The sequence below is a fragment of the Zootoca vivipara genome, chromosome Z2, assembly GCF_965207765.1.
Source record: "Zootoca vivipara chromosome Z2, rZooViv2.hap1.1, whole genome shotgun sequence".
In the NCBI taxonomy this organism is placed as follows: Eukaryota; Metazoa; Chordata; class Lepidosauria; order Squamata; family Lacertidae; genus Zootoca; species Zootoca vivipara.
Genome location: NC_142585.1, coordinates 50,042,052 through 50,069,764, shown reverse-complemented (window position 1 = coordinate 50,069,764; position 27,713 = coordinate 50,042,052). Strand labels below are relative to the sequence as shown.

The window sequence follows — 27,713 nt, the reverse complement described above, 5'->3', positions numbered from 1 at the left end:
ACTGCAGAATCCGGGACCGGCAGCCATGTGACACCGGAAGTTGCATCAACGTCGCTTCGCCCTTCTATGGGCACCAAAAATGGCCGGCGGCGGCTTCAAAAGTAGCTTCTACACATGACCGGAAGTGCGTCGACGCAACTTCCAGTGTCGGTGTCAGCCATTTTTTGTGCCCATAGATGGGCGGGGCGACACCGGAAGTCGTGTCTATGCACTTCCGGTCATGCGTAGAAGCTACTTTTGAAGCCGGCGGCGGCCATTTTTTGTGCCCATAGAAGGGCAAATCAGGAAAAAAATAATGGCCGCCGGCAGGAGAAAATAACGGAGAAAAACGGGAGACAAAGTGATACGGGGGACCGCCGGGAAAAGGTAAGTAAAAACGGGGGTTTCCCGGGGAAAACGGGCTACTTGGCAGCTATGCTGCCCACCAGAGGAAGCAGTCCCTCCACAGCACTCTTGCTCACCCGCTCCTCGTCCTTCCATGGGATGCCACGCAGTCGGGTGTACAGCTCTAGGTGCTCCTGCGCAGTCAACTCATCAAAGAGAGCGTCGAACTGGGGGCAGTAGCCCAAGCTCTGCTGCACCTGGAGAATGTCCTTCAAGATGCTACAGAGACAGGGAGGAAGAACAATGGGGCAAAGCAAAGATGTAAGTTCCTCTGAGAAGCCCCGGTGTCAGGAGCGAGCCAGCAGTAAATCGTACCAAGTAAGTGGAGTCAACTCTTTATTAGAAAGACAGGAGTGTCAGGTCTAATGAGCGTAGGAACTCTTTATAGAATCATAGAATCCTAGAGTTGGAAGAGACCACAAGGGTCATCCAGTCCAACCCCCTGCCAAGCAGGAAACACCATCAAAGCATTCTTGACATATGGCTGTCAAGCCTCTGCTTAAAGACCTCCAAAGAAGGAGACTCCACCACACTCCTTGGCAGCAAATTCCACTGCCGAACAGCTCTTACTGTCAGGAAGTTCTTCCTAATGTTGAGGTGGAATCTTCTTTCTTGTAGTTTGAATCCATTGCTCCGTGTCCGCTTCTCTGGAGCAGCAGAAAACAATCTTTCTCCCTCCTCTATATGACATCCTTTGATATATTTGAACATGGCTATCATATCACCCCTTAACCTTCTCTTCTCCAGGCTAAACATACCCAGCTCCCTAAGCCGTTCCTCATAAGGCATCGTTTCCAGGCCTTTGACCATTTGGGTTGCCCTCTTCTGGACACGTTCCAGCTTGTCAGTCTCCTTCTTGAACTGTGGTGCCCAGAACTGGACACAGTACTCCAGGTGAGGTCTGACCAGAGCGGAATACAGTGGTACTATTACTTCCCTTGATCTAGATGCTATACTCCTATTGATGCAGCCCAGAATTGCATTGGCTTTTTGAGCTGCTGCATCACACTGCTGACTCATGTCAAGTTTGTGGTCAACCAAGACTCCTAGATCCTTTTCATGTGTACTGCTCTCAAGCCAGGTGTCTCCCATCCTGTATTTGTGCCTTTCATTTTTTTTGCCCAAGTGTAGTACCTTACATTTCTCCTTGTTAAAATTCATCTTGTTTGCTTTGGCCCAGTTGTCTAATCTGTTAAGGTCATTTGGAAGTGTGATCCTGTCCTCTGGGGTATTAGCCACCCCTCCCAATTTGGTGTCGTCTGCAAACTTGCTCAGGATGCCCTCAAGCCCATCATCCAAGTCATTGATAAAGATGTTGAAGAAGACTGGGCCCAAGACAGAACCCTGTGGCACCCCACTAGTCACTACTCTCCAGGATGAAGAGGAGCCATTGATGAGCACCCTTTGGGTTCGGTCAGTAAGCTTTAGTACGTCTTGCCCCTATAAAGCAGTTGCAGAGACGTTAAGGCCTAAGTCCCCTGCTCTCCAGGGCTTTCCCCAAGTTCTCTGACACCCCACCTATGTGCCGGCCTTTGCCCTTCCCACTTCATACCTCTTCTGGTTCTGGGAGACCAGCGGGGAGAGGGTCTTGTTACAGAGTGGTGCACCTCTCAACCAGCTGGACTTTTCTCTGCCACAGACTCTCTCTGCTCACTAGGCCTTGTTACCTCTTCGGCTTCTGACATCTCCTTTCAGTCTCTCCCTCTGACCACTCAACATCATTCCACCACCAAGCCCCCCCGGGCTCTTAGCCTTTCCCCCCTGAAAGTCTTTCAGCTAGTTCCTCTCACCATTCAAGGGGCTCAACCAGTCCTTGGCACCCAATTATTGCTATCATTTAGAATCATAGAATCATAGAGTTGGAAGAGACCCCAAGGGCCATCCAGTCCAACCCCCTGCCGAGCAGGAAACACCATCAAAGCATTCTTGACATATGGCTGTCAAGCCTCTGCTTAAAGACCTCCAAAGAAGGAGACTCCACCACACTCCTTGGTAGCAAATTCCACTGCCGAACAGCTCTTACTGTCAGGAAGTTCTTCCTAATGTTTAGGTGGAATCTTCTTTCTTGAAGTTTGAATCCATTGCTCCGTGTCCGCATTTAATGTCTTTATTTCCCACCTGTCCCCCAAGTTGTTGCTGTTAACTGCAATTACAGTGGTGCCTCGCTTCACGAATGCCCTGCTTAACGAAATTTCCGCTTAACGAAAGGATCTTTCGAGCGGTGCTTGCCTCGCTAGACGAATGCGTTTTACGAAAAATTCGTCTGGCGAATCGCGGTTTCCCATAGGAATGCGTTGAAATTCAATTAATGCGTTCCTATGGGCAAAAAAAAAAGTCGAAAAAAATCCAGTGCATTCCTATGGGATTCGCTAGACGAATTTTTGGCTAGAAGAAAAGACCCGTGGAACGAATTAATTTCGTCTAGCGAGGCACCACTGTATATCCCACCTTCTTCCCTCCAAGGTGGCACAGATTTTATCCGCACAACAGCCCTGTGAGGTAGGCTGAGAGGCAGTGTGACCAGCCCAAGGTCACCCAGTGAGCTTCATAGCTGAGCGGGAATTTGAACCCTGGTCTTCCAGGCCCTAGTCTGGCACTCGACCCACTTTTAAAACAATGTAATAAAACACAAAGTAATAAAAACAAACTAATTAAAAACACTAACTAAAATATGCCAGAACATGTTTAGAATCAGCAACTAGTTGTAACTTCAAGGGAAATAGGTTTGTTTCAACTGACAGAGCAGTCTCCCAGATTTTTATTGTTTTTAATCACTCCAAGAGGGTTGGAATTGGTGAGGGCACAGCGATAAAAATGCTTGCAATTGCAAGTGAAGGGTTTATCAATGCGAGTCTACCAACCCCTTTAAGTATCCCAAGGTGTCAAAGGGAACATCATATCCCATCGTTTATTGAATTTCATGTAGGCTGTCCTTCCAAAACAACTGCGCATGCTATCCTCCAGAACAGATGTAGGAAGTCTGCCTTAACGGAACTGATATGCTTAGAGCAAAATGCACAAGCTGACTAAGTATAAAAAGTTGTTATATAATTTTTGGGTTAGAATCTAAAAGATTAGGAAAAGCCTAGTAAAATTGTAAATAAGAGAGAACCAAATGTAAATGTTTGGAAGTTATTTTTAATTTTTTTTAATTAGTATTTTTCTTTTCTATTTTCCCCTTTTTCCCCTTTCCCCCCCTTTCCCCCCCCTCTTTCTTTCTTTTCTTCTTTACCTTTTATATATAATTTGCTCCTTTGTGTCTATTCTTGTTTGCCTATTTTTTGGCCTAATTTTGATTTTTTTTCCGAAAATCCTAAAAATTAGGTTTGGTTATACCGGATTATTTCGTTATGTTTGTTTATGTTTAGTTAGATTTGATTATGTTATGTTATGTTTCGTTATATTATGTTTAAGTTGTGTCATGTTATGTTATGTTATGGTTTGTATATTTTAACTTGAAATAAAATAAAGCTTTTTTTTTTTAAAGAGAGAAACAACTGAGAGGCTGCTGTGAGCAAGTTTTCCTTTTCTTTCCCCAAGAGCAGTGCTTGTTAACCTCTCGGGAAAGTACATAAACAGAACCGGTGGCACAGCCCAGAACTACCTCCCAACCACCTGCCCCATGGACGTACCTGTGTCCATTGATGAAGGCCTCACCGCCAGTGGTGCTCTCGTCCCCTGTGAGCATCTTGAAGGTGGTCGTCTTCCCGGCCCCATTGACACCCAGCAAACCAAAACACTCTCCTGGGCGGACGCCCATACACAGCCGGTCCACGGCCAGGATGCGCCCAATCTTGCGGGATTTGTAGACCTGGAAGCCGGCGAAGGAGTGAAGTCATCAGTTGAAGGCGTTGCGCCTTCAATGTGCAACCAGGGCTTGCGGCAAACTGGCAAAAGGGCCTGTTTTTTTCCTAGCTGGCAGCCATAGGAGGGGAGAGGGCTCTTGAGCTCAAATCCTGATGGCTGGTTTGCCACAGGCACCTGGCTGGCTACTGCAAGGTCAGGATGCTAGACTAGGTGGGCCATTTGCCTGATCGAGCAGCAGCTCTCCTTCCTGGATTTTGAATTCGCAGAGTCACACAAATCACTACCATCATCATCATCATCATCATCTTATATTTGTATACCATCCTTCATTCAAAGACCACGAGTCAGTTCATGTGGCGTTTCACCTTTAGGGGACCAGCAAGAGTTAAGTTACGCAGGGTGAGGCCCTACCTGCCCGCGGACTGTCTCTCCAGGGTGGTGCATGCTCTAGTTATCTCTCGCTTGGACTACTGCAATGCGCTCAGAGCTGGTCCTCGACCGTAATAATAAATGAATCTGAATCTGCAATGCGCTCTACGTGGGGCTACCTTTGAAGGTGACCCGGAAACGACAGTTAACCCAGAATGCGGCAGCTAGACTGGGGACTGGGAGCGGCCGCCGGGACCACATAACACCGGTCCTGAAAGACCTACATTGGCTCCCAGTACGTTTCCGAGCACAATTCAAAGTGTTGGTGCTGACCTTGAAAGCCCTAAACGGCCTCGGTCCAGGATACCTGAAGGAGCGTCTCCACCCCCATCGTTCTGCCCGGACACTGAGGTCCAGCGCCGAGGGCCTTCTGGCGGTTCCCTCGTTGCGAGAAGCCAAGTTGCAGGGAACTAGGCAGAGGGCCTTCTCGGTGGTGGCGCCCGCCCTGTGGAACTCCCTCCCACCAGAGGTCAAAGAGAATAACAATTACCAGACCTTTAGAAGGCATCTTAAGGCAGCCCTGTTTAGGGAAGCTTTTAATGTTTGATGGATTTCTGTATTTTAGAATTTCTGTTTTGTTGGAAGCTGCCCAGAGTGGCGGGGGGAACCCGGCCAGATGGGCGGGGTATAAATAATAAATTATTATTATTATTATTATTATTATTATTATTATTATTATTATTATGTTGCATGGGAGGCGAATAGCCAATAGGAGCTCACCAGGCAGAAGCAGGGGGATATAAAGAGAAGCAGGCAGTCAGAGGGGAGAGAGGAGATAAACAAGAGAGGGAGTTGATGAGTGAGGTGGAGAGGATTTGAGATAGAGAGAGAGGGTTAGAGAAGCTAGTGAGGTGAGCTGTGGTGCTGAATCTGAGCGAGTAATAAGAAGGGAACTTCGGTCAGGGAGGCAAAGGGAGGAACTAGTGCTAAAGGTTAAGTTTAAGCCAAAGTACCTGAGAAACCGCGAAGAATTTATATGCTTGTAAGATCATCGTCTCAATAAACTTAATTGTTTGGTTTACCTTTCACCTGACTGAAATCCACTGATAACTTTCTCCTCTGAATTTGCCTAATCCTCTTTTCAAGCCATTCAAAGAAGAGAGACTCCACCACACTCCTTGGCAGCAAATTCCACTGCCGAACAGCTCTTACTGTCAGGAAGTTCTTCCTAATCATAGAATCATAGAGTCGGAAGAGACCACAAGGGCCATCCAGTCCAACCCCCTGCCGAGCAGGAAACACCATCAAAGCATTCTTGACATACGCCTGTCAAGCCTCTGCTTAAAGACCTCCAAAGAAGGAGACTCCACCACACTCCTTGGCAGCAAATTCCACTGCTGAACAGCTCTTACTGTCTGGAAGTTCTTTCTAATGTTTAGGTGGAATCATAGAATCATAGAGAATCATAGAGTCATAGAGTTGGAAGAGACCACAAGGGCCATCCAGTCCAACCCCCTGCCAAGCAGGAAACACCATCAAAGCATTCCTGACATATGCCTGTCAAGCCTCTGCTTAAAGACCTCCAAAGAAGGAGACTCCACCACACTCCTTGGCAGCAAATCCCACTGCGTCACTGTTTGCTGCTTGTGGAATTTGATCCTTTCGCGTTACGGAAACTCCTGCCCAATTAAATCCCTCTCTGATCCTGGAAGCCAACCCTCGCCACAGCCCCCGACAGGTTTGGAGGAAAGGCGTCCCGTCCCCCCCTACCTTGGTGAGGTTCTCGATCTTCAGCATGTCGTTGTCAGCATCTCCCCGCAAGACTCGGTGGCGCTCATTCCCTACGTCCACATCGTCCTCCACGGGTTTGCTCGACACAGGAAGGCGTCTGGATGGGAGGAAAGGGAACAGGGTGCGGAGTGAGGCCTCGGGGTAGGGGGATGAAGGCAGCCAAAAATGGCTCCTAACACTTTCGGAGAAAGAGAAAGAGACAGAGGAGTGAGAAAGGCACTCTTTCAAGCGTGAGCTGGAGTGCCTTCAGCAACTAAAAGCAGAAACGGAGTAGAACTCTGGATAAGGCTCTTCTCATTGACCGAATCTGTTGGCACGTCAGTGAATCGGGGGGGGAGGGGGTCCAGGTGAGTATTCTTGCACCCTTATCTAGCCAATTGCCATATGCACTTATCCTAATATAGACATTTTCACCTGCAATTTGTGCAGGCCTTTCAGGTTAGAGAACTACACCACAAAGTTTTCGGAAGTACAGATTTCAAAGGACAGCTTCATGTATTGGCTTGGGAAATAAGAAATTTGATAGGGTCACGTAAAAACGCAAAATTAATGAATGGATTCTATCGATATCCCATCTTTTTCTCCAAGCAGCTCGAGGCAGTGAACATGGTTCTCCCTATTCCCATTTTATCATCACAACAACCCTGTAAGGTAGCTTAGGCTGAGAGGCAGTGACTGGCCCAAGCTCACCCATTGAGCTTCATGGCTGAGTGGGAACTAGAACAGGCATCCCCAAACTTCGGCCCTCCAGATGTTTTGGCCTACAATTCCCATGATCCCTAGCTAACAGGACCAGTGTTCGGGGAAGATGGGAATTGTAGTCCAAAACATCTGGAGGGCCGAAGTTTGGGGATGCCTGAACTAGAACCTCTGTTCTAACACATTGCTTCTCAAATTTGTGGCCCCAGCTGTTGTCGGACTACAAACCCCATCATCCCTAGCTGGCAGGACCCTGCTCTAACCATTATGCCACATAAGTGTCGGGGTGAGCGTCATCCATTCATTCCCGGAAGCAACAACTTACAGCAAGTTTGTGAAAATCCCAGAAGCTGCCAGAATGCCGAACGGTTTACTGCAGGTGCCAAAGTCCATGTTGTGAAAACTGTTTTTGCACATGCACAGTAGGGTGGGTCATAAAAAACTTTTTTGGGAAAATGTTTCCTCCCTCGATCTTATATCAGGCGTATGGTATAAACATAGTCAAATTTCAAATTGGGGACAAATCGGTTCATATTTAGACCCTGCTCCTACAGACTGAAATTTGGCCTCACTACGAATGATGAAAACGTAGGAATTTCACTCATTTATTCTCAGTAAGTTCAATTGTGAACTAATCAACATAAATATTAAACAATAAAACACCACTCATATTATGTGTTGCACCAAAACATCACATTATACTTAGAATAATAGAATCCTAGAGTTGGAAGAGACCCCAAGGGCCATCCAGTCCAACCCCCTGCCGAGCAGGAAACACCATCCAAGCATTCTTGACATATGCCTGTCAAGCCTCTGCTTAAAGACCTCCCAAAGAAGGAGACTCCACCACACTCCTTGGCAGCAAATCCCACTGCCGAACAGCTCTTACTGTCAGGAAGTTCCTCCTAATCATAGAATCGTAGAGTTGGAAGAGACCCCAAGGGCCATCCAGTCCAACCCCCTGCCAAGCAGGAAACACCATCAAAGCATTCTTGACATATGGCTGTCAAGCCTCTGCTTAAAGACCTCCAAAGAAGGAGACTCCACCACACTCCTTGGTAGCAAATTCCAGTGCCGAACAGCTCTTACTGTCAATTAATAACTAATTACTAAAACAGAGGTTTAGTGTAAGGCATAAAAGCATATTTTTAGCATATATGGCGTACAAGTACAATGTATAATATTGCATAAGGCATAATTTTATTAATTACACAACATGTAAGCATTTAGTACAATTTATACCTAAGTAATTAAGTATAATGTGATGTTTGGATGCAACACATAATATGAGTGGTGTTTTATTGTTTAATGTTTATGTTTACTTGTGTAGTACACCGTTTGCTTGATTGTTCCATATAATTTGTTCAAAACCATTGGTTTTTCATGTAAATTATCAACATGTTAAAGAAATAAATATTGCAGAAAATAAGAGTAGGCAACTATTATTGCTCTACATAAAACCTAAAATTTATGTTGATTAGTTCACAATTTAACATCCTGAGACTAAATGAGTCCAATTCCTATGTTTTCATCGCTCGTAGCGAGGCCAAATTTCAATCTGTAGGAGCAGGGTCTAAATATGAACCGATTTGTCCCCAGTTTGAAATTTGACTATGTTTATACCATACGCCTGATATAAGATCGAGGGAGGAAGCATTTTCCAAAAAAAGTTTTTTATGACCCACCCGAATGCACAGCTCCTAGACTGGACTGGGATATTGTTTAGCGGCCTCACCCTGTCTCTTGAACAGGAAGGATATAAGAGAGGCAGGGGAGGGCCCAGAAGCTCTCTAGGGCAAGGCCTGTAACTTCAAATTTGACATCTACAGGGGCTCCAGTAGAAGTTTGCATAGTTTATCACCATTATGCTTAAAAACCGACATAAAAGTATTCCTGTCTGTATTTTTTAAAAAAAAATTTTTTTAAAAAAGCTTTATTCGGGTAATTTTAAAAATACAAAAATCAAACATACAAAATCAAAAATTACAAAAAAAGAAAAACACATCAATCCAAAAATACAGAGATACATATGCGCCAAAAATTAAGAAACGACAAAGGAGGAAAAAAGAAAGAAAAGAAGAAAAAAGCAAAAAAGAAAACAAAAAATAATAATAGTATTCCTGTCTGTAATGGGTTGCCTTCTGTGAATTATTGCTTCATGTCTGACTCGGAAGCTCCTACACATTTTGCTGCTGTGCATTTACTCTGCTTAACTGGGTGTCTGGAAAGGTGCTGGACCCAAAGATAGGAGTTTAAGCTGTAACGAAACCCAATACAGTGGTGCCTCGCAAGACGAATTTAATTTGTGCCACAAGTCAATTCGTTTTGCGAATCGTGGTTTCCCATAGGAATGCATTGAAATTTCTTTTTTTTTGCCCATAGGAACGCATTACAGTGGTGCCTCGCTAGACGAATTTAATTCGTTCCACGGGTCTTTCCTTATAACGAAAAATTCGTCTAGCGAATCCCATAGGAATGCATTGATTATTTTTTTTGCCCATTGAATTTCAATGCATTCCTATGGGAAACCGCGATTCACTAGACAAATTTTTCACAAAACGAATTCATCTAGCGAGGCAACCTCCGCTCGAAAAATCATTTCGTTAAGCGGAAATTTCGTTAAGCAGGGCATTCGTTAAGCGAGGCACCACTGTAATTAAATTTCAACGCATTCCTATGGGAAACCGCGATTCGCAAGGTGCATTTTTCGCAAAACGAACTCGTCTTGCGAGTCACCATCAGATCGTCTTGCGAAAAACCCGTCTTGCAGGGCATTCGTCTCACGAGGTACCACTGTAGGTGGTTTGCCTGCTTAGCACAAACCCAAACAGGTTATGGCTGATGTCCCATAATACAAAAATTAAGAACCTTTGGCATATTGATGATGCCACCAGTGGGCCCCCCCTCCCATATACTTACTGTGGTTTCCGGAAGAAATTATACTGGCACATGATGGTGATGAAGAAGCCCACAAAGCCTTCGATTGTCATGGCAACCAAGCCCCTGGTCACGATGTCCCACTCGAATGGTGACTTCATTTTGTCAAATTGCCCTAAGGTGAGGGGACACACAAAAGCAGAGGTAATGGTTGAAAAAATCCCCTCTTGCTGGACACAATCATCGGAGAAGTAACACGCACTGGTTTATCCCCCAACTGGATTTTACTCAAGGCCAACTGAAAACACGCCCAACCAATTCAATGGGTCCACTTCTTATAAAGGATGGATAAAAGGAAGGACTTCTTCACACAGTGCATAGCTAACACCTGGATGGCTTTAAAAGAGCATTTGGGGGGGAAGTAGAGAAAGTTTTCAATGGCTAGTAGCCAATAATAATAATAATAATAAAACAACTGCCGAACAGCTCTTACTGTCAGGAAGTTCTTCCTAATGTTGAGGTGGAATCTTCTTTCTTGAAGTTTGAATCCAGCGGACACGGAGCAATGGATTCAAACTTCAAGAAAGAAGATTCCACCTCAACATTAGGAAGAACGTCCTGACAGTCAGAGCTGTTCGGCAGTGGGATTTGCTGCCAAGGAGTGTGGTGGAGTCTCCTTCCTTGGAGGTCTTTAAGCAGAGGCTTGACAGCCATATGTCAAGAATGCTTTGATGGTGTTTCCTGCTTGGCAGGGGGTTGGACTGGATGACCCTTGTGGTCTCTTTCTTCTGTGCTGTTTTTTTCTGGCGCTTTGGCAGACGATGATTGGGTGTAACAGCGTTCGTTTTTTAACCCGTTCTGTGCTGTTTTTTTTTTTTTGGCGCTTTGGCAGACTATGTCGGTGCTGCGTGTTAGTTCCAGCAAAGGTATTATTTGTCATTTATTTCTGTTCTCTTCCCCCCCCAAAAGCGCACCGCCCCAAAAGCAAAGTAACTTTTGCACCCCCCAAAAAACCCTCCAAAACTTTGGTCAGCAGCTCCCCCCCCAAAAAAAAGCTCAACAGCTCTGGGCACTTTGGTTTGGTTTGGTTAAATAATTAGTTTTTAGTTTATTAGAATCATAGAGTTGGAAGAGACCACAAGGGTCATCCAGTCCAACCCCCTGCCAAGCAGGAAACACCATCAAAGCATTCTTGGCATATGCCTGTCAAGCCTCTGCTTAAAGACCTCCAAAGAAGGAGACTCCACCACACTCCTTGGCAGCAAATCCCACTGCCGAACAGCTCTTACTGTCAGGAAGTTCTTCCTAATGTTGAGGTGGAATCTTCAAAGCAACAGGAGTCCTGTTGCTTAAACCAAGGTATATGAGAGCTGCCTGCAGGTATTCATAAGAGGGACAGACAGTGGCACTTTGCGTGTGCTCAGAGGCTACTCCCCTTGCTCAGTGAAACACAATAGGATCCAGCCCCAGGGGATCCACATTCAGTCCTGCTTCCTTTCTGGGTGTGCATTCGGCAAGCCTTTAACTATGGCAAAGGCCGGGCTAATCCATATGAAAAAACTAAGCAAAGGGTGAAATTTACCAATCTTCACATAGTACTCGTTGATGTATTCATTGTAGGCCATCTCCATCAGCCCATGGCCCAGGTTGTAGTTTGGGAAAATCAGGAAGCAGCTTTTTAAGTAGCTGTTCACCACTTTCAGGTCCTACGGAAAGAAGACATAAGAAGGTCCCCGGGTCAGATCTAATCCGTAAACAATTCACTTTTAAAGCCACCCGCCAACGATAGAAGATTGGAGGGAGAAGTTGATAGGATACTCAGAGCTGGCGAGGTTAACGGAGAGAATCAGGGATCAAAAACAACAAAAGTTTCAAAAAGAATGGGAAAATTTTTATAATTTATAGGAAAGATTATTGTAAAATTTAAATAAAGAAAGACCAAGGAGAAAAAAAACAAAACTAGTAGATTACCATTACAAAATGCAACAAGAGGGTATGTAACCAGGACGTAAAATTAATTAAGTGGAAAAAGAAATGAAAAAAGGTATCTGGTAGAATATATAATGGGACGAAATCAACTGGATGGGAAAGAAAACCAAAAGAGAGAGAGAGGAGGAAGTCAAGTGGGGGAAAATGAGGTGAAGATGAAAACAAAAGAACAGGAAGAAAAATGCAATAATTTGAGACACAAGCCCAGGTTGACAATTTGTATGAAAGGATACTTTATTTGAGAAATGTAAGTTATAAATGGATACCTGTGGTTTCTTTTTCTTTTTTTTGTATGGAATAGCTTTTTCTTCGTTTTCATATGATTTGTTATTGTACATAGTTGCAAAATCAATAAAAAGCATATATATTTTTTTAAAAAAACTTTTAAAGCCACCCGCCATAATTTCTTTATCTTTTTATTCATTTCGTAAAACGCACAAGCAGGACAAAGGAACAAAATGACCAGTAAAAAGAGTTAAAAAGAACTACCGTATATTCCGGCGTATAAGACGCCTGGGCGAATAAGACGACCCCCAACTTTTCCAGTTAAAATATAGAGTTTGGGATATACAGTACTCGATGTATAAGAGATACGACCCGGCGTATCAGACGACCCCCGACTTTTGAGAATATTTCCCTGGGTTAAAAAGTAGTCTTATACGCAGGAATATACTGTATTTAAAACTTTAAAAAAGTTAAAGTGGAACCAGACTAAACGCACATCAATCAATGTTTTACATATCTGGGTTGGCTTCCCTAAAGAAAAATGTTTTTAGCGGGTGCCAAAGGGCAAATGAAGTTGCTTGCCCAATGCCAGCGGGAAGGGAGTTTCAAAGTCTGCATTAAAAGATCAATTTCTTACAAATGAAGAGCAAGTATCAGAGTTTCCCTGCTCAAAATGGCTCTCCCCAAGGCAGCCTCACGGGAGAGCCAAGGCTATAACTTTTTTATAAATATAAACTTTATTTCATTTTAAAACACCTACAAAATCAAGGTAACACAAAATCAACGTAACTCAAAATCAACAGAACACAAAATAAACACAACACATACATTCGTCAAATAATATCAAACTGGATCAAATCGTAATAAATCAAATTCAAATCATACTCAAATCATATACAAAAAATAATAATTAATCATTCATTCTAAATTATATTCTTGACATCAACAAAGACAAAAAAAGGGAAAAAGGAAAATTCCAATTCTCAATAAACCCCCTGTCCCTCGTCCCTCCCCTACATAAAAAAAAAACAAACGACTTCCAATCACCTTGTACCTTGGTCTATTGTTATTCTTGATCAATTTATATGTGCACGCCTATTTTCCTATACTTCCCTAGATATCTTTTAATTTTGTGTCTTTTCTATATCTGCCAAAAGGTTTGTTTTTTCTATCTGTCTTTTTTGGTATTGTTTTAGCGGTCATAGAATCCTAGAGTTGGAAGAGACCCCAAGGGCCATCCAGTCCAACCCCCTGCCAAGCAGGAAACACCATCAAAGCATTATTGACATATGCCTGTCAAGCCTCTGCTTAAAGACCTCCAAAGAAGGAGATTCCACCACACTCCTTGGTAGCAAATTCCACTGTCGAACAGCTCTTACTGTCAGGAAGTTCATAGAATCATAGAATCCTAGAGTTGGAAGAGACCCCAAGGGCCATCCAGTCCAACCCCCTGCCAAGCAGGAAACACCATCAAAGCATTCTTGACATATGCCTGTCAAGCCTCTGCTTAAAGACCTCCAAAGAAGGAGACTCCACCACACTCCTTGGCAGCAAATCCCACTGCCGAACAGCTCTTACTGTCAGGAGGTTCTTCCTAATGTTGAGGTGGAATCTTCTTTCTTGTAGTTTGAATCCATTGCCTGTCAAGCCTTTGCTTAAAGACCTCCAAAGAAGGAGATTCCACCACACTCCTTGGCAGCAAATCCCACTGCCGAACAGCTCTGACTGTCAGGAAGTTCTTCCTAATGTTGAGGTGGAATCTTAGGTGGTCCCCAATTTTTTTTCTAAACTGCTCTCTTTTATACCTTTTTGCCTGCCCGCTTTGATTGATAGGTTTTGATATGTTATTACCTTTTCTACCCATTCTTCCTTTTTTTTTTTTGGTATTCTTTCACTTTTCCAATTAACTGCGGCAAGTAGTCTGCCGGCCGCCGTTGCGTGCCTAACCATAGCTGCCAAGTTCTCCCTTTTTTAAAGGGATTTTCCCTTATGCTGAATAGGCTTCCTCGCGAGAAAAGGGCTATGTGCCGAACTAAACAGCTGTCCTATATAGAACTTTTCTACCGCCTCTCGCCCAAGTCCCGCTCACCTTGTCGTGCTCAAAAAGCTGCAGCAGGAATGTGGCCACGGTGGCGGTGATGCCAATGAACAGGTTGATGACGATCAGGAAGACGTAAGCGGAACTCGGCACCTCAAACCAGAAGGATGCTGGGTACATGATGGGGGTGATGGACCAGCTGGAGGGGGGTGGGGTAGAGTGGAAAGAGAGAGAGAGCATTAAGAGGCAAATTGAGAGGTGGTGCTTTTAGAATCGTAGAGTTGGAAGAGACCACGAGGGCCATCCAGTCCAACCCCCTGCCGAGCAGGAAACACCATCAAAGCATTCCTGACAGATGGCTGTCAAGCCTCTGCTTAAAAACGTCCGAAAGAAGGAGACTCCACCACACTCCTTGGCAGCAAATCCCACTGCCGAACAGCTCTGACTGTCAGGAAGTTCTTCCTAATGATAGAATCGTAGAGTTGGAAGAGACCACGAGGGCCATCCAGTCCAACCCCCTGCCAAGCAGGAAACACCATCAAAGCATTCTTGACATGTGGCTGTCAAGCCTCTGCTTAAAGACCTCCAAGGAAGGAGACTCCACTACACTCCTTGGTAGCAAATTCCACTGCCAAACAGCTCTGACTGTCAGGAAGTTCTTCCTAATCATAGAATCGTAGAGTTGGAAGAGACCCCAAGGGCCATACAGTCCACTCCCCTGCCGAGCAGGAAACACCATCCAAGCATTCTTGACATATGCCTGTCAAGCCTCTGCTTAAAGACCTCCAAAGGAGGAGACTCCACCACACTCCTTGGCAGCAAGTCCCACTGCCGAACAGCTCTGACTGTCAGGAAGTTCTTCCTAATGTTGAGGTGGAATCTTCTTTCTTGTAGTTTCATAGAATCATAGAATGCTAGAGTTGGAAGAGACCCCAAGGGCCATCCAGTCCAACCCCCTGCCAAGCAGGAAACACCATCCAAGCATTCCTGACATATGCCTGTCAAGCCTCTGCTTAAAGACCTCCCAAAGAAGGAGACTCCACCACACTCCTTGGCAGCAAATTCCACTGCCGAACAGCTCTGACTGTCAGGAAGTTCTTCCTAATGTTGAGGTGGAATCTTCTTTCTTGAAGTTTGAATCCATTGCTCCGTGTCCGCTTCCCTGGAGCAGCAGAAAACAACCTTTCTCCCTCCTCTATATGACATCCTTTCATATAGTTGAACATGGCTATCATATCACCCCTTGACCTTCTCTTCTCCAGGCTAAACATACCCAGCTCCCTAAGCCGTTCCTCATAAGGCATCGTTTCCAGGCCCTTGACCATTTTGGTTGCCCTCTTCTGGACAAGTTCCAGCTTGTCAGGATCCTTCTTGAACTGTGGTGCCCAGAACTGGACACAATACTCCAGGTGAGGTCTGACCAGAGCAGAATACAGTGGTACTATTACTTCCCTTGATCTAGATGCTATACTCCTCTTGATGCAGCCCAGAATTGCATTGGCTTTTTGAGCTGCTGCATCACACTGCTGACTCAGGTCAAGTTGGTGGTCTACCAAGACTCCTAGATCCTTTTCACATGTACTGCTCTCAAGCCAGGTGTCTCCCATCCGGTATTTGTGCCTTTCATTTTTTTTTTTTTGCCCTTACATTTCTCCTTCTTAAAATTCATCTCGTTTGCTTTGGCCCAGTTGTCTAATCTGTTCAGGTCATTTTGAAGTGTGATCCTGTCCTCTGGGGTATTAGCCACCCCTCCCAATTTGGTGTCGTCTGCAAACTTGCTCAGGATGCCCTCAAGCCCAGCATCCAAGTCATTGATAAAGATGTTTTAAGGAGGCAAATGTTCACCTCTGGCAGGAGCACCAATGTATTCAGCCTTTCTGGGTCTAAAATAGGAACGTAGCTGACTGCATGTCTGTCTGCCCTGTTTTTATGACCATTATTTAATGGATTGAAAAAGGAGATTCAATCTAAATCACTGTTGATGATTTTATTCATTGCAGGCCCTCAGGTAATCTGATAAACATTTGGTTTATGCAGCCAGAGAAATCGGGTCATTATGATATTTTTGTACAATTGGAAATCGTATATACAGAGGCAGAGTCTGGCCCAAAAGCTTAAGTATTTGCACCATTCAATCGGACCAAAGCAAGTCCATCTTGCCTCCCACGGTGGCCAACCGGATGCCCCAATGGGAACCCTGGGAGCAAGGCAGGAAGGCAATTGCCCTAGCATGTTCCCAATATCTGGTTCTCTAAGGTAGACTGCCTCTCAACATGGTAGTGCCACCAAAACAGAGGGAACAGGCATAACCCCCCAACCTCCCTCTTTATGAAGATCATTCTGGGTGCCTACAAGGACAATGCAAGGCCCCAGTTTTCATAGAATCCTAGAATCCTAGAGTTGGAAGAGACCCCAAGGGCCATCCAGTCCACCCCCCTGCCGAGCAGGAAACACCAGCAAAGCATTCTTGACATATGGCTGTCAAGCCTCTGCTTAAAGACCTCCAAAGGAGGAGACTCAACCACACTCCTTGGCAGCAAACTTCACTGCCGAACAGCTCTTACTGTCAGGAAGTTCTTCCTAATAATAGAATCATAGAATCCTAGAGTTGGAAGAGACCACAAGGGCCATCCAGTCCAACCCCCTGCCAAGCAGGAAACACCATCAAAGCATTCTTGACATATGCCTGTCAAGCCTCTGCTTAAAGACCTCCAAAGGAGGAGACTCCGCCACACTCCTTGGCAGCAAATCCCACTGCCGAACAGCTCTGACTGTCAGGAAGTTCTTCCTAAGGTTTAGGTGGAATCTTCTTTCTTGAAGTTTGAATCCATTGCTCTGTGTCCGCTTCTCTGGAGCAGCAGAAAACAACCTTTCACCCTCCTCTATATGACATCCTTTCATATATTTGAACATGGCTATCATATCACCCCTTCACCTTCTCTTCTCCAGGCTAAACATACCCAGCTCCCTAAGCCGTTCCTGATAAGGCATCGTTTCCAGGCCTTTGACCATTCCAGGCCGTTTCCAAGACTTACCAGGTGAATCGCCAGCTATAATAAGAGACTTTTCAGTGGTGGCCCCAGAGCAGCGAACTCTTCCCCTTTGGGGATGCAGCAGGTCTCATTCCTTGTCATGTTCCAGAGGGCTTTGAAGCCCACTTTCAGTCTTCCAAGCCCACTTAAACATGGCAAGGGATGAGACCAGCCGCATCCCCAAAAGGGGCAGAGTTCCACTGCTCTGGGGCCACCACTGAAAAGTCTCCTACTACAGCTGGCAATTCACCTGGTAACACGGCAAGGGGTGAGGTGGAAAATATTCCCTGCCTAATTTGCTACTTCAACCCTCTTTGCTATGGCCAACTGCTATTCCAAGCAGTTGGTAGCAAATTCCTTGGCAGCAAATTCCACTGCCGAACAGCTCTGACTGTCAGGAAGTTCTGGCTGTTTTGCTGTTTGCGCCAACGTACCCGTAAAGCAGGAAGAGCGAGAGCACAGCTGGGAAGTTGGTGGGCGAGGTGTATGCCGGCAGGTCAAACACAAAGAGGATGATAATGCAGCAGGTTGCCGGGACCAGGTAATTCAACTGCAGGAGGGAAGAAAAGGTGAGGAAAGCGTGAGAACAGAGCGTCTCTAGAAGGCGAGGCTTTGCATCCCCACCTGCTATTCGATCCTGCATTTTCGGACATGAAAACAGCAGGCAGAAAGCGGAAGGACTCTGAGTGCGAGTCACGGAAGTGAAGATTTCCCAGGGTGAGAGGCCGGGAGGGTCTCTCATTTTCTGCCGGCTGCCCAGAACCAAGACTTACTTTTGCATAGACAGAAGATTATGTATTTGTGCGACTGTCTTTGTATTTTAGATCCCTTAATTTTGATGCTGCTGCTGCTTTTGAAGAGAATCTGTATTTCGCCATACATTTCCGACTGCTATAAATTGCGTTTATATAACTGCCCTGTGTTTTATGTCGCGCAGATATGATGTGGCAACATTTGTGTTTGCATTTTATAAACTGGCCTCTGGCCTTCTGACAAAGGGCAGCACACAAACTAAATAATAATAATAATAATAATAATAATAATAATAATAATAATAATAATAATTTATTTATACCCCGCCCATCTAGCCGGGTTCCCCCAGCCACTCTGGGCGGCTTCCAACAAAACACTAAAATACAGAAATCCATCAGACATTAAAAGCTTCCCTAAACAGGGCTGCCTTGAGATGCCTTCTAAAGGTCTGGTAATGTTGTTCTCTTTGACCTCTAGTTGGAGGGCGTTCCACAGGGCAGGCGCCACCACCGAGAAGGCCCTCTGCCTGGTTCCCTGTAACTTGGCTTCTCGTAGCGAGGGAACCGCCAAAAGGCCCTCGGCGCTGGACCTCAGTGTCCGGGCAGAACGATGGGGGTGGAGACACTCCTTCAGGTATACTGGACTGAGGCCGTTTAGGGCTTTAAAGGTCAACACCAACACTTTGAATTGTGCTCGGAAACGTACTGGGAGCCAATGTAGGTCTTTCAGGACCGGTGTTATGTGGTCTCAGCGGCCGCTCCCAGTCACCAGTCTAGCTGCCGCATTCTGGATTAGTTGTAGTTTCCGGGTCACCTTCAAAGGTAGCCCCACGTAGAGCGCATTGCAGTAGTCCAAGCGAGAGATAACTAGAGCATGCACCACTCTGGAGAGACAGTCCGCAGGCAGGTGGGGTCTCATCCTGCGTACCAGACGGAGCTGCCCTGGACACAGAATTGACCTGCGCCTCCATGGACAGCTGTGAGTCCAGAATGACTCCCAGGCTGCGCACCTCGTCCTTCAGGGGCACAGTTACCCCATTCAGGACCAGGGAGTCCTCCGCACCCGTCCGCCTCCTGTCCTCCACTAACAGTCCTTCTGTCTTGTCAGGATTCAATCTCAATCTGTTAGCCGCCATCCAACCTCCAACCGCCTAATAACTATATTAGTCTGAATCTATAACTATAACAACATTACTCTGAATCACAGCAACTCTTCAAGACATACCAGGGGAAGGCTTTCCCCAAGCTCCGCCGGACAGCCTCTGCCCTAACCTTCCAAGTCCCGGACTGCAGAATCCGGGACCGGCAGCCGTGCGACACCGGAAGTTGCGTCGACGTCGCTTCGCCCTTCTATGGGCACCAAAAATGGCCGCCGGCGGCTTCAAAAGGAGCTTCTACACAGGACCGGAAGTGCGCCGGCGCGACTTCCAGCGCCGGCCATTTTTTGTGCCCATAGATGGGCGGGGCGACGCCGGAAGTCGTGTCTATGCACTCCCGGTCATGCGTAGAAGCTACTTTTGAAGCCGCCGGCGGCCGTTTTTGGCGCCCATAGAAGTGCAAATCAGGAAAAAAATAATAATGGCCGCCGGCAGGAGAAAATAACGGAGAAAAACGGGAGACAAAGTGATTTGGGGGACCGCCGGGAAAAGGTAAGTAAAAACGGGGGTTTCCCGGGGAAAACGGGGTACTTGACAGCTATGAGTTAGGGGGTCGCAGTGGAAGCAATTTTTTTCCTTTCCGATTTGCCCTTCTATGGGCACCAAAAATGGCCGCCGGCAGGAGAAAATAACGGAGAAAAACGGGAGACAAAGTGATACGGGGGACCGCCGGGAAAAGGTAAGTAAAAACAGGGGTTTCCCGGGGAAAACGGGGTACTTGACAGCTATGAGTTAGGGGGTCGCAGTGGAAGCAATTTTTTTCCTTTCCGATTTGCCCTTCTATGGGCACCAAAAATGGCCACCGGCAGGAGAAAATAACGGAGAAAAACAGGAGACAAAGTGATACGGGGGACCGCCGGGAAGAGGTAAGTAAAAACGGGGGTTTCCCGGGGAAAACGGGGTACTTGGCAGCTATGCCTCTGCCCCTGAACTGGGCCAGCTGGTCATTATAAGAACAACTGTTGCAGAATTCGTGCCTGAGCTGGATTCCCCCCCTCCCTTCTCTCCCTGCCCCTTTCCCCTTGCGCGTTGCGCTTCCCCTGCTTTTTAAGATTGTAAGCCTGCAGGGGCAGGGACTTTCTTGTTTCAACGGATTGTATGTAAGCTTTATGGCTGAAGAGCAGAGTAGAAATGCTACAAACAAACAAACAAACAAACAAACAACACAAACTGCTTTTCTGGATCAGATTTTTTAAAAATAATAATAATGAAAAAAAGCTTTGTGAAGATACCATGTCCCAGACGTAATTGGCCAGCCAGTAGATCACTGGGTCGCAGCCGCTCACAAACTGGAGGTGCTTGGCTTTGGTGGACTTCTCTGCTACCAGGAAGACCACGAAGCTGGCCGGCACAAAGGACATGGCCACAATGATGAAGATGGCGATGACCACGTCGGTGCCCTGGAGCCTGCGGGTTGGTCAGGGAAAGGAGGAGAAAGACACGAGGCGATAAATCCAGGCACCATTAGGCAATCTGCTATAGCAGGGGTTCCCCACAAAATTTCCCCGAGGACCCCTCATCGAGCCGCTATTGTGACAAGGACCCCCATTAATTCCGAATCCTAAATCTAATTCCTAATCTAATTTTTCCAGTAAGCTTAACACTGAATCATAGAATCATAGAGTTGGAAGAGACCACGAGGGCCATCCAGTCCAACCCCCTGCCGAGCAGGAAACACCATCAAAGCATTCTTGACATATGGCCATCAAGCCTCCGCTTAAAGACCTCCAAAGAAGGAGACTCCACCACACTCCTTGGCAGCAAATTCCACTGCCGAACAGCTCTTACTGTCAGGAAGTTCTTCCTAATGTTTAGGTGGAATCTTCTTTCTTGAAGTTTGAATCCATTGCTCCGTGTCCGCTTCTCTGGAGCAGCAGAAAACAACCTTTCTCCCTCCTCTATATGACATCCTTTTATATATTTGAACATGGCTATCATATCACCCCTTAACCTTCTCTTCTCCAGGCTAAACACACCCAGCTCCCTAAGCCGTTCCTCATAAGGCATCGTTTCCAGGCCTTTGGCCATTTTGGTTGCCCTCTTCTGGACACGTTCCAGCTTGTCAGTATCCTTCTTGAACTGTGGTGCCCAGAACTGGACACAGTACTCCAGGTGAGGTCTGACCAGAGCAGAATACAGTGGTCCTATTACTTCCCTTGATCTAGATGCTATACTCCTATTGATGCAGCCCAGAATTGCATTGGCTTTTTGAGCTGCTGCATCACACTGCTGACTCATGTCAAGTTTGTGGTCTACCAAGACTCCTAGATCCTTTTCACATGTACTGCTCTCAAGCCAGGTGCCCCCCGTCCTGTATTTGTGCCTTTCATTTTTTCTGCCCAAGTGTAGTACCTTACATTTCTCCTTGTTCAAATTCATCTTGTTTGCTTTGGCCCAGTTGTCTAACCTGTTAAGGTCATTTTGAAGTGTGATCCTGTCCTCTGGGGTATTAGCCACCCCTCCCAATTTGGTGTCGTCTGCAAACTTGCTCAGGATGCCCTCAAGCCCATCATCCGAGTCATTGATCAAGATGTTGAATAAGACCGGGCCCAAGACAGAATATAGACAAAGGAGGGGATGAAGGCAACTCTGCCAGGTCTCCATAGCTGCCAAGTTTTCGCTTTTCTCGCGAGGAAGCCTATTCAGCATAAGGGAAAATCCCTGTAAAAAAGGGATAACTTGGCAGCTATGCAGCTCTCCCCCTTACCCATCTGTTTATATTATTCTGCTGGGGAAACCCAACCAGTCGGACAGGCTATAAATGATAAAATCATTATTCTCTTTTTTTTTAAAGGAAAGAAAAAGCATGTAGCACAATCTCAATTCAAAGAACCAAACCCACTCCCGGTTTCATTTTGAAATTGGAAGCAAAGGTAAACAAATGGATACCTACAGGTAATCCAGCGAGAGGCTGGCGCTGGTCTTGTTCATAGGGTGGTTGGTCAGAGTGATACCTGGAGTGGATGAGGAGAAGAACAGGGACGGGTGAACTGCTTTGCGCTGCAGAAAGGCAAGAAGCTGCGGCCAAAACCAGCCGTCTCCAATCTGTCTTGGACTACAATTCCAATCAGCTCCAACCAGGAAATTCTGGCTGGGGGCTGATGGGATCTGTGGTCCAAAACATTTGGGGTTGGGAGGCACCAGGCTCCAAGCAAGACACTCATAGAATCATAGAATCATAGAGTTGGAAGAGACCCCGAGGGCCATCCAGTCCAACCCCCTGCCAAGCAGGAAACACCATCAAAGCATTCCTGACAGATGCCTGTCAAGCCTCTGCTTAAAGACCTCCAAAGAAGGAGACTCCACCACAATTCCTTGGCAGCAAATCCCACTGCCGAACAGCTCTGACTGTCAGGAAGTTCTTCCTAATCACAGAATCATAGAATCATAGAGTTGGAAGAGACCACGAGGGCCATCCAGTCCAACCCCCTGCCAAGCAGGAAACACCATCAAAGCATTCTTGACACATGCCTGTCAAGGCTCTGCTTAAAGACCTCCAAGGAAGGAGACTCCACCACACTCCTTGGCAGCAAATCCCACTGCCGAACAGCTCTGACTGTCAGGAAGTTCTTCCTCATGTTGAGGTGGAATTTTCTTTCTTGTAGTTTGAATCCATTGCTCCGTGTCCGCTTCTCTGGAGCAGCAGAAAACAACCTTTCTCCCTGCTCTATATGACATCCTTTTATATATTTGAACATGGTTCATTTTTATTGATTTCCCAACACAATTGGTATATCAGAACAGAAAACAATATGTACATCAAGATCAACAGCACGACTTCCTTCCTTCCAGCAAAGGGTAAATTATTTCAATCTCATATCGTATTGTTTAATTCATTATATATGTATCATTGTCAGAGTTATGTTATTACCACTAACGTTTTCATACCTTTATAATTGATTTTAGCATATTCAACAAATTTACTCCATTGCAATTTGAGTTCTCCTTCATCCTGTTCCCGGATTCTATTGGTGAGTATGGCCATTTCCATATATTCCCAAAGTTTCGACTGCCACTCGTTAATTGATGGCATTTCCTTAGTTTTCCATTTCTGGGCTATTAGAATTCTCGCCGCCGTAGTGGCGTACAAAAAGAAATCTTGGTCAGTATTTGCTATTTCTTTGTCTAGAAATCCCAACAAAAAAGCCTCCGGCTTTTTGGGAAAGGTGTATCTCAGAATTTTCTTTAATTCATTGTAAACCAAATCCCAATTTTTTTTAACCTTTTTGCACTCCCACCACATGTGGTAAAATTCTCCCACCGATGTTTCACATTTCCAACACCATTTATTTTGATTTCTATACATTTTGGATAATTTTACTGGTGTTAGGTACCAACGGTGTGCTAACTTCATTACATTTTCTTTGAGTGTAGTACATGCTGTAAAATTTAGATGTTCTTTCCATAGTTTTGTCCAGCAATCAGTGGGTATATTGTGCCCGAAATCTCTCACCCATTTGATCATACAATCCTTTGTCAACTCATCCAATCCAGTAACAAATTGTACATTTTTGATAATAATTTTTGACTATTTTCCAATAATTCAATTTGAAATTTCGACTTTTTCCCCCCTCAAAACCAATTTCTCTTCTATCCTTATTAAATAAATCATTAACTTGATAATATTGTAGCCATCCGGCGAATTTATCCTTAATCTGGTCATAAATTTGAAATTTGAAATCATCTTTCGTTTTTACAACAATATCCCCATACGTAATTCCTTTCCTTTCCATGTTCACTTTTCGTATAGCTAGGACGTTTAAGGGGGCAACCCACCATGGTGTTTCCCTTTCTAGCAGAGCTTTATTACGGTTCCATACTTCCAAGATTGAACCTCTAAATATATGACTTTTGAAACCAGTATGGATTTTATTATAACACAGATAGGCATGCCAGCCAAATCTGTTTTCTTTTCAACATCTTTCTGATCAAAGAGCATCTTCCACAGGCGGCCCATCCAAAAACCCATGTAAGGATCAGAGAGGCGGCACACTCACACACTCGCAAGAGGCCTCCTAAAATGTGAAACAGACTTTCGCCATCACAGTGTTAAAGGCAACTAAGGGGAAATCAACAAAAAAAGTGAAATCAGGCAGCGAGAGATTTGACTTTCTTGGGCTCCTTGATCACTGCAGATGGTGACAGCAGTCACGAAATTAAAAGACGCCTGCTTCTCGGGAGAAAAGAAATGACAAACCTAGACAGCATCTTCAAAAGCAGAGACATCACCTTGCCGACAAAGGTCCGTATAGTTAAAGCTATGGTTTTCCCAGTAGTGATGTATGGAAATGAGAGCTGGACCATAAAGAAGGCTGATCGTCGAAGAATTGATGCTTTTGAATTATGGTGCTGGAGGAGACTCTTGAGAGTCCCATGGACTGCTAGAAGATCAAACCTATCCATTCTTAAGGAAATCAGCCCTGAGTGCTCACTGGAAGGACAGATCCTGAAGCTGAGGCTCCAAGACTTTGGCCACCTCATGAGAAGAGAAGAATCCTTGGAAAAGACCCTGATGTTGGGAAAGATGGAGGGCACTAGGAGAAGGGGACTCCCTGGAAAAGACCCTGATGTTGGGAAAGATGGGGGGCACAAGCAGAAGGGGACTCCCTGGAAAAGACCCTGATGTTGGGAAAGATGGAGGGCACTAGGAGAAGGGGACTCCCTGGAAAAGACCCTGATGTTGGGAAAGATGGGGGGCACAAGAAGAAGGGGAATCCCTGGAAAAGACCCTGATGTTGGGAAAGATGGAGGGCACAAGGAGAAGGGGACTCCCTGGAAAAGACCCTGATGTTGGGAAAGATGGGGGGCACAAGGAGAAGGGGACTCCCTGGAAAAGACCCTGATGTTGGGAAAGATGGAGGGCACTAGGAGAAGGGGACTCCCTGGAAAAGACCCTGATGTTGGGAAAGATGGGGGGCACAAGAAGAAGGGGAATCCCTGGAAAAGACCCTGATGTTGGGAAAGATGGAGGGCACAAGGAGAAGGGGACTCCCTGGAAAAGACCCTGATGTTGGGAAAGATGGAGGGCACTAGGAGAAGGGGACTCCCTGGAAAAGACCTTGAGGTTGGGAAAGATGGAGGGCAGAAGGAGAAGGGGACTCCCTGGAAAAGACCCTGATGTTGGGAAAGATGGAGGGCACAAGGAGAAGGGGACTCCCTGGAAAAGACCCTGATGTTGGGAAAGATGGAGGGCACAAGGAGAAGGGGACTCCCTGGAAAAGACCCTGAGGTTGGGAAAGATGGAGGGCACTAGGAGAAGGGGACTCCCTGGAAAAGACCCTGATGTTGGGAAAGATGGAGGGCACAAGGAGAAGGGGACTCCCTGGAAAAGACCCTGATGTTGGGAAAGATGGAGGGCACTAGGAGAAGGGGACTCCCTGGAAAAGACCCTGATGTTGGGAAAGATGGAGGGCACTAGGAGAAGGGGACTCCCTGGAAAAGACCCTGATGTTGGGAAAGATGGGGGGCACAAGCAGAAGGGGACTCCCTGGAAAAGACCCTGATGTTGGGAAAGATGGAGGGCACTAGGAGAAGGGGACGACAGAGGACGAGATGGTTGGACAGTGTTCTCGAAGCTACGAACATGAGTTTGACCAAACTGCGGGAGGCAGTGGAAGACAGGAGTGCATAGCGTGCTCTGGTCCATGGGGTCACAAAGAGTCGGGCGCGACTAAACGACTCAACAACAACAAGGGGAAATCAACAAAAAAGCGAAATCTAGCTAGGTCCAGAAGTTTAGATACAGCTCTGAGTATCTTCTGCCTTTCAACCTGCTCCCCAATTTCAACACACAAGGGCTGAGTGGCTCACCATAGGCAGCAGGATTCCCCCTGGTCTTGGGCAGGTTGGCACGGAGAATGGCATTGTTGAGGGTGTTGAGGTAGGTAGGCATGCTGTGGTAGCCCTTGTTGTTGTAATAAACCTGGCAAAGAGAGGCATGGGGGAGAGAGATTAAATACCTGAAGGAGCGTCTCCACCCCCCATCGTTCTGCCCGGACACGGAGGTCCGGCACCGAGGGCCTCCTGGCGGTTCCCTCGTTGCGAGAAGCCAAGTTGCAGGGGACCAGGCAGAGGGCCTTCTCGGTGGTGGCGCCCGCCCCGTGGAACGCCCTCCCATTAGATGTCAAAGAGAAAAACAGCTACCAGATTTTTAGAAGACTTCGGAAGGCAGCCCTGTTTAGGGAGGCTTTTAATGTTTCATTGTTTGATTTCATTTTTCTGTTGTCAGCCGCCCAGAGTGGCTGGGGAAACCCAGCCAGATGGGCGGGGTATCAATAATAAATTATTATTATTATTATTATTATTATTATTATTATTATTATTATTATTATTATATTTCTGAGCAAGGCTGCTCGTCTGTTAACAGGAGCTCACAGACAGCGAGGCACATTTTATCTACGCAGCAATCCGGCGGGGTAAAGGTAAAGGTAAAGGGACCCCTGACCATTAGGTCCAGTCGTGACCGACTCTGGGGTTGCGCGCTCATCTCGCATTATTGGCCGAGGGAGCCGGCGTACAGCTTCCAGGTCATGTGGCCAGCATGACAAAGCCGCTTCTGGCAGCGCACGGAAACGCCGTTGACCTTCCCGCTGTAGCGCCTCCTATTTATCTACTTGCACTTTTGACGTGCTTTCGAACTGCTAGGTTGGCAGGAGCTGGGACCGAGCGATGGGAGCTCACCCCGTCGCGGGGATTCGAACCGCCGACCTTCTGATCGGCAAGCCCTAGGCTCAGTGGTTTAACCCACAGCGCCACCTGGGTCCCTAGGTTATGCAAAAAGCCTCCCAATTAGCTTCATGGCTGGGATTTAAACCCAAACAAGCTTCATGGCTGATCTGAGATTGAAACCCAAACCATCCCAGCTCTACTACAGCCTTTTCCAACCTGATGGCCTCCAGAGCCTTTGGACTACAATTCCCATCATCACCCTCCAACAAGCAAAGCTGTGTTACTACTCCAGCATGGCTGCGCTGCCTGGGAGTTATAGCCCAAAACCTCTGGGGGGCACCCGGTTGGCAAAAGTTGTTCTGGCTCAAGATCCTTCTCTACTATACCGAAGATGGATCTCTATTCTGATCAAAATGAAACGGAAGTATCATACCTGCCAAGTCCCGGACGGAAAGATCCGGGATCGGCAGCGCGCGCGAAAACCGGAAGTCGCTTCCGCGCATGACCGGAAATGCGTAAACGCAACTTCCGTTCGCTCTTTGCCCTTCTATGGGCACCAGAAAATGGCGGCGCCAGCGCCGGAAGTCGCTTCCGCGCATGACCGGAAACACGTAAAAGCGACTTCCGGCGCCGGCGCCGCCATTTTCTGGTGCCCGTAGAAGGGCAAAGCGCCGCCGGAAGTCGCTTTTATGCGTTTCCGGTCATGCGCGGAAGCGACTTCCGGCGGCACCATTTTCCGGTGCCCATAGAAGGGCAAAGCGGCACCGGGAAAATGGCCGCCGCCAGAAGCCGATTTAAGGGAGAATATCGGGATTAACGACCAAACGGGAGACCGCCGGGAAACGGTAGGGAAAAAACGGGGTTTTCCCGGCGGAAACGGGATACTTGGCAGCTATGCAGAAGTTTAACTAGGGTCCCCTACCTT

General features: G+C 46.4%; 1 protein-coding gene across 4 annotated transcripts in view; it reads right to left on the bottom strand.

The window, feature by feature from the left end:
* Window positions 1-27,713, bottom strand: part of ABCA2 (ATP binding cassette subfamily A member 2) — a 234,059-nt gene that overhangs the window by 9,566 nt on the left and 196,780 nt on the right. For all 4 annotated transcript variants that reach the window (XM_088665386.1, XM_088665387.1, XM_088665389.1 and 1 more), the window contains 10 exons: window positions 25,931-26,042; window positions 22,014-22,074; window positions 20,353-20,527; window positions 17,646-17,761; window positions 14,231-14,378; window positions 11,510-11,633; window positions 9,970-10,102; window positions 6,331-6,448; window positions 4,017-4,195; window positions 462-603 (listed from right to left, as the gene is read on the bottom strand). In XM_088665386.1, the coding sequence (XP_088521512.1) occupies window positions 462-603; window positions 4,017-4,195; window positions 6,331-6,448; window positions 9,970-10,102; window positions 11,510-11,633; window positions 14,231-14,378; window positions 17,646-17,761; window positions 20,353-20,527; window positions 22,014-22,074; window positions 25,931-26,042 (1,308 nt within the window). The remainder of the gene's footprint in view (window positions 1-461; window positions 604-4,016; window positions 4,196-6,330; window positions 6,449-9,969; window positions 10,103-11,509; window positions 11,634-14,230; window positions 14,379-17,645; window positions 17,762-20,352; window positions 20,528-22,013; window positions 22,075-25,930; window positions 26,043-27,713) is intronic.